The sequence below is a fragment of the Phaseolus vulgaris genome, chromosome 1, assembly GCF_000499845.2.
Source record: "Phaseolus vulgaris cultivar G19833 chromosome 1, P. vulgaris v2.0, whole genome shotgun sequence".
Classification (NCBI taxonomy): Eukaryota; Viridiplantae; Streptophyta; class Magnoliopsida; order Fabales; family Fabaceae; genus Phaseolus; species Phaseolus vulgaris.
Window position 1 is genome coordinate 38,508,450 of NC_023759.2, and position 7,550 is coordinate 38,515,999.

Sequence of the window (7,550 nt, forward strand, 5' to 3'; positions counted from 1 at the left end):
ATATCTTATTCACTTGCACTTTTATTTTCAACTATTTTCTTTTTAATATCAAATTTTAATAAAGTGTAAATTAAAAAGGTAGAAACATTATTTAATTATTTTCCTTTAAAAAAATTCAATTCGACTTTTACATATAAAAAATTATAAAATCAGTTTTCTGAAAATTTGGTCGCCGTTATTTATACATTTTTTTAAAATTTTTTGATTATTATATATATAACAATAATTAAATTAATAATGTATATAAAAATGATAATGAGAGAGACCAAATCAATAATATTTCACATGTAAAAAACTAACTTAATAAGTTTTTAAGTTTTTATGTGTAAGAGTGAATTTAATAATTTGTTATATATGCATTAGAGCCATATTTTAATTATTAAAACAGTAGTTTTAAATTAGATGGACAAGATAATACCAATTAACTTTCTTAATTATATTTAATGTATGAAAGATGTTCATTCTCTAAGGAGATATAACAAGAAAATGACTTCAAAAGTATCCAATTGAATTGAAGGGATGATACCCAAATTTATAAGTTTAAGATAAAAGTTTTATAGTATTTGCTCATTGAAGTATGTTATTATGATATAAAATTAAAGATTATAAGTTATAAAATTAAAAAATATTTTTTTATAAGGAATCGTATTTTTGTGCCAGCAACTAAATAAAAATTACTTAAATTAGGAGTCTTATAGACACTCTAGATTAATTTTTTTTTTAAATAACATCATAACATAGTAGAACGTCCACAAAGTAAATTGAAATTTCATAAAATAATTCTTGCGTGATATTAATTGTGATTTATTTAAAGAACACAAATATTAAATTTCAATAAACTATAAACAAATGAAATGATAGTATCTCTCAACCTCAAACCTTAAAAAAAAATTTATAACTTTTTTTTACTTATATATATATATATATTTCATTTCAGTTTTCTTTATTTAGCATTAACTTCCAACGCACAATATAATAATAATAATAATTTATACACATTCCCTCCTAAACCTTGTGGTACCACAAAATGTCCAGTGAAGTGTCTGCATTACTGCCATACATTCTATTTAGTTTTGGAGATGTTATCTTCTCTATTCAATTGCGTGCTATCATTTCAAAATCTGGTGAGGAATCCCAATTTTTTGATTTAAAATAAAAGTAAAAATGCATATGGACGAAATTTATACTGCAAACTGGTGGCAGTGATGCAATTAAAAGGGTAGCATGATAGTTTCAATCACACACAAAAAAAAAAAAAGTATGGCTAACTCATTTACTATTTTTTACTTGAATAATATTAAAATGGATGTAAGGGCAGTGGGCCTTAAACACGAAAGAGGGAAGAGGTAAAGGTGAGGCAAGTGGCATGGTAAGGTGAGCCATAACCATAGATTGACACGGGAAGAACATGGGAAAAAATCCAGTGGGCTCTACCTTCATTGGACGGAAGCCGCACCTTCACTGTTAATCGCTCCCACTCTCGCTCAAACACACCTTAAATACAGCCACTCCTCTTTCTCCTAACCCTTGCCCCCTTTCTCACTCCCTTCTCTTCACACATTCTTCACAGCACCAACAAACTTTCTCCCTCACACTTTCAGGTACCTCTCTCTCTCTCTCTCTCTCTCTCAATCTCTTTCTTCTCACTGATATCTATCTATTTATCTATGTATGTGTGCTTCTCTCTCTTCTTACCTTCCTTTCCCTATTCTCTCTCGATCTAACCGTTTCCGCTCTCCGCGCTTCGATTCTCTTTAAATTCCACGCTTATTTTATTTTACGTGATTCTCCTACGCTTTTCATTCCATTGCGCCCAATTCTTACATATCCTGCTTCATTTTCTCTCTATTTTTCTCCTCCACATATGCATAAAATAAACCTCTCTGTATAACTCTATTTTCCGACGCATCTTTATCGGATCTAAGGAGGAATCTCCTTTTTCCTCCCTGTCGCTTCTCCTATTTCTGCTTTCTGCTAATACTCCGGACCACGCCAGCATTGTCTTCTTCTCTTCTGTAATAAGCGTGGTTGTCGTGAATCTGGAACAAGTTTTGCGTGAGGTAACTTTCCACCTCCGTTCTCTTCCAGATCTCGTTTATTCGCTTCTGTTAATCGCTGTGTTCATTGTCAAACTGAATACACACGACTTCTCTCTGGAGTTAGGATTTCGCTGATTGTTATTTTTTGTTTGTTATGTTTTTGCACCTTATTTAGTGTTGTTCTTAATGAATAGATTTGTTGACCAATTGAGTGGTTCGTGCGTTAGAATATTCGGATTTCCTTGCCCAACTTAAAAAATCTCTGCAACTCTCCAACTCCCTATACTATAAATTTTTGCTATTGTTTGGAGGAAGGAAATTTCTTCTCTCTATTCTTTTCTTAAATTACACTTTTCTTTCATTTATTTTAAATATATATACTATATGAATATAAAAAAGTTATACTTTAATTACTTATTGATAATTATGAATGTTTTGACAATTTCTTTTTTGTTGGTATACAATTTTGATGTTGATGTTTATTTAATTTAGAACATGTTATTGATGTCTCTTTGTCCTGATTTTAGTATTGTTCAAGGAAGAATAAAATATAAGTATTTTTATTATCAATTTTAAAATTTGGTTTAATATTTCATTTTTATGTTTTTTATATGTATTTCAAATATTTTTAATTTATGCATACTATTATTATTAAATTTCCAAGATCAGTAAATAAGAGTTAAATTTTATTTCACAAATGACATTAAGTATTTGATATTTATAAATTTAATTTTAAGAAATAAGTGTTATATTTAAATAAAATTATTTTATGTAATTGTTTAATCACGTACTATTTTTTTTATTGTTATCATAGCAATTTTAGAATTAGTATTACTTCTGATTTGTATTAGTTGATAATGTAGTACTCTGTATAAATGACTTTTTCTGCTATTATTTAATATTTTTTCTCATTCAAATATGTAATATTTATTGATTTTTTCCGTTTAAATTTATTAACCATTTGTTTTGAGTAATTTCTTTTCTAAGTTCTTGAATGTTCCTTACTTGGATATAATCATTTCTCATTTAATGTACCTGATAAGGGAGAATAAGAATTTAGAAGAGAGAATGAGGAATTTAATTATAAATGAGAATTGCTTTTGTAAAATATAAGAAGAATTCATTATTCATACCTGTTTTTATAAATATTATTTTTATGAAAATTAAAGTTGACATCACTTATTCATTATGCATATTTTTTTATCATTTATTTGAAATAAATTAATAGAAGTATAGCTAAAAATGTATTCAAAAGTTTTTAATTTGATTTAATTTACTTAATTTTTTAATAAATTTATATATAGATATTTATTCTGTTGTGGAAATAAAAAGAGTAAAAATAAAAGTCTTATAAATATTTTAATAAATTTTAAATAATGTAATGTGTATTTTGGTTAATTTATATTTTTATATGATATCAGGGTAATTTTGTTCACTTTCTCTGCCCTATACCGGTTTTTCCGCCGCTGGTTTTTAAAAAGACTCAATCCTCGTATATTCGATTGTAATAAATAGTTGTTTTAATGCAGGAGTAAGTATCCATAATATTATATTAGTATTACATGAAAACTTATAAAATAAATTCTACTACAAGAATCCGGATCCAAGAAAGTAATTTTATGAATATTTTCCTCACTAAACAATTTTTCTAGTTTTTATTTAAATTTTTATGAATATTTTTTCTCACTATACTATTTTTTTTTGTTATTATTTAAATTAAATTCCTTCCTGCACAAAAAAATGAAGAATTTATTAGAGCTGAATAAAAATTGGTATAATAAATGTTATGGTTTTTTTAAAAAAAATTTATTCAGATATTGTGAAATTATTAAATAATTTATATTTGGGAATTTTATATATATTAGTAATGTGTATATATATATATATTACTAATTTAATTTTAATTTGTCTTTATAAAAAAATAGGAACATAGTAAAAGTAATTTTCTTAAAAGTTTACAGTGTTTTTTGTTTAAAATCTTTAAACATGTCGTATTAGTAATGTTGTTTATTTTAAATGATTTTTGTTACAATCACTGTTCATTAATTTCTTACACTGAAAGCTACTGAAATAATTAAATATGATTTCTCCAACAAACTCTATTCGCGATCTCATTTATATATATATATATAGAGTTTGATTGATTGACAAGTTTAAATTCTATTTTTTTAACGTTTTATATTTTAATATGAGACATCTTGCGGGCGGTTGCGTTGAATTTTTCTATGATAAATTGTTTTGATTCAATGTACACAAAACCCTTATATGGTAAAGGTCCACAAAACCCTTATATAGTAAAGGTCGTCATAACTTTCTCTGGTTTAGATCTAAACACCTTCTTTGATATCTTCCTTGGAGGATGGCGGCTGCTCCTTTTTCTCAAGGGAATGTGTTTAGAAAGTGATATATGACTATTTATATTTTTTAATTTATATTATTAGACTTAGGTGGGTTTAGGGTTTTTTTTACATGAAGCTCAGGATTCTATTATCAATTTAACTTGATTTCAATTTCAATTGCAATATTTTCACTTTTTTTTTAAATACTTGTGACATTGATACAAGAAGGTATTGCGTAAGTACCTAATCAAAATTATTTGTTTATATGCAACCTAACACATGCTGATTCTAGATTTCCTTATTTCAAATTTTTGATGAATTCACTTTAGAATTTTTGATGTTCAAATTTTGATTTTAAAAGAATTGAGGTTAAAAACTTCATAGATATTTGGAAGTATTTCGAAAGTGATATTTGAAGCAGTTCATTTATTTATATAGTAAAGTATAGTTACTTTTGAAATATGTGTGTAAGTACGTATCTGAAAATTTTAACTGGCCACATATTGGGATTTAATTTAACTCAACTTTTTTGTTCAGTTTTACAAATTTATTTACTTATTTTGAAAACATTTTTTTGTCGTACGCTGATAATCAAATGAAAATCTAAAACAAACAGTAAAGCGTGACATACTGTATAAATCAGTTTGAGTTTTTGTATCATTTGCTTAGTAATTGACACAGTTCTACTTTTTGCGTCGAAGATCGTCACTAGGTAGAGATATGGGGAAAGTTATGGAAAGCTAGTGTAGTGTCATATCCAGCTATCTATGCTTATTATTTCTCATTGGAAAAGTCTCCCATTTTGTTTCCAGATCTGGATGCTGTTGCATGTTTATTTTTCTGAATTGTGAATGGACTTTTTTTCAATTACTTTTGCACGTGGGATTGTTTTTTTTTTTTTTAACTATAAAAACATAGCTTAGACATCATCCCTGTCCATTTTGTTTTTGTTTTGTGACTATGATGTACATCTATACCATGGTTTGGACAAGAGAGAATGGTCCATGCTCAAGTCCATTATAAGAAGAAAATAAATATATCAGGATGAGTAGTGGTTTCAACATACTCTTTTAGCAGGTTTTATCTAACACACTTTCTCTTACTAAAAGTATTAGTGTGTTGCCAGCAAATCTCTATTTTTGTATAGGTAATAATGCGTGTTTCTCTATTCGCATTTAATCTGTATATTATGATTACGAGTAGGATTATCTCCTCCCTTATCAAACTGGAGTATAGAGATGAAAAGTAATGAATTAGAAAACGATAATGGGAGGAACATGTTGCCTACTTTTGTTGAAATTTTCTGTATGCAGTATTTTAATAATGCATTTTTTGCTCTGTAAATCACGCACATTGTATCCATTCTAATGCTGTGCGTTTTTAGAACCTTCTAGGTAGGTATTGTTGGTAATCCTTGGTTTAAGAGACATTACTCTTGTTCATGTTGATGTTGATGTTCATGGAAAGTGTTGTAACAATATGCCGTGATGTTGTTGTCTTTTTGCAGGTTGTGTGAAGATGGGGGCTGGTGGCCGAACCTTTGTCCCTCCTGCCAACAGGAAATCAGAGGCCGACCCTCTGAAGCGGGTGCCATTTGAAAAACCTCCTTTTAGCCTCAGCCAGATCAAGAAAGCCATCCCACCTCACTGTTTCCAGCGCTCTGTTCTCCGCTCATTCTCTTATGTCATTTATGATCTCACCATAGCCTTCTGCCTCTATTATGTTGCCACCCACTACTTTCACACCCTTCCCCGTCCTCTCTCTTTCCTTGCATGGCCAATCTACTGGGCTGTCCAAGGTTGTATCCTCACTGGCGTTTGGGTCATTGCTCATGAGTGTGGCCACCATGCATTCAGTGACTACCAGCTGCTCGATGATATCGTTGGCCTTGTTCTCCATTCTGCTCTCCTAGTCCCATACTTTTCATGGAAATACAGCCATCGCCGTCATCACTCCAACACCGGTTCTCTTGAGCGGGATGAAGTATTTGTGCCAAAGCAGAAATCCGGCATGAAGTGGTACTCTAAATACCTTAACAATCCATTAGGCAGAGTCCTCACACTAGTCATCACCCTCACTCTTGGTTGGCCCCTGTACTTGGCTTTTAATGTGTCAGGCAGGCCTTATGAAAGGTTTGCTTGCCACTATGATCCTTATGGTCCTATTTACACTGATCGTGAACGAATGCAAATATATATATCAGATGCAGGAGTACTTGCAGTGTGCTATGGCCTTTTCCATCTTGCAATGGCAAAAGGGCTTGCCTGGGTGGTGTGTGTTTATGGAGTTCCATTGCTAGTGGTCAATGGATTTCTAGTGTTGATTACATTCTTGCAGCATACTCACCCTGCATTACCACACTACAATTCCTCTGAGTGGGACTGGTTGAGAGGAGCTCTGGCAACGGTTGATAGAGATTATGGAATTTTGAACAAGGTCTTCCATAATATTACAGACACTCATGTAGCACATCACTTAATCTCTACAATGCCGCATTATCATGCAATGGAGGCTACAAAAGCAATAAAGCCTATTTTGGGAGAGTATTATCGGCTTGACGAGACTCCATTTGTGAAGGCAATGTGGAGAGAGGCAAGAGAGTGCATCTACGTGGAGCCAGATCACGGTACTGAGCACAAAGGTGTATTTTGGTACAAGAATAAGTTGTGATGATTAGTGCTGCGGACGTCTCAAGTTTCCTTTGTGACTGTTAAGTATGCAAACTTGGTTATTGGGAATAATTTCACTGAACCCTAATGTTGCTAGTAGTATCTAAACAGTAAGTAGTGTAGCGGTTTTGTTTGCAGAATAAGATATGGCATCTCGGAACAGTTTAATTATTGCACCAAGGTTTGAAATCAGTGCATGTAGACCAAGTCTCTCACGGCTGTGGGGAAACCTTATTCTTGTTCTAGTTTTTTTATTGCTAGTAATTCGCATTTTCTGTTATTGCCTCACAATTCTTAAACTTCTCTCGTGTTTTCTACTCATTCGCGTGTTCTGTTTTCTCAATATTAGCATCTTAAAGTTATAAAATCATTATTCTCAAACGACTCACATAATTATTAGACTTGTTTTCTAAATGTTGAGGGGCATGAATAATGAACTTTTAATATTGTAAAATAAACTTAAAATATGATATACTTTCTATTTTTAAAATAAGTGAATTACG

At 30.6% G+C, this 7,550-nt stretch overlaps 1 protein-coding gene across 1 annotated transcript; it reads left to right on the forward strand.

Moving 5' to 3' along the window:
• The first annotated feature begins 1,310 nt into the window (after window positions 1-1,310).
• On the forward strand, window positions 1,311-7,338 carry LOC137814138 (omega-6 fatty acid desaturase, endoplasmic reticulum isozyme 2). Its single transcript, XM_068616713.1, has 2 exons — window positions 1,311-1,601; window positions 5,886-7,338. Exon 2 carries the CDS (start codon window positions 5,897-5,899, stop codon window positions 7,046-7,048), a length of 1,152 nt encoding a protein of 383 aa, XP_068472814.1. The 5' UTR covers window positions 1,311-1,601; window positions 5,886-5,896; the 3' UTR covers window positions 7,049-7,338.
• Window positions 7,339-7,550: the final 212 nt, after the last annotated feature.

Excerpts from the sequence above, each read along its gene's own strand:
- LOC137814138 (XM_068616713.1), top strand. The coding sequence starts at position 5,897 with ATGGGGGCTGGTGGCCGAACCTTTGTCCCTCCTGCCAACAGGAAATCA.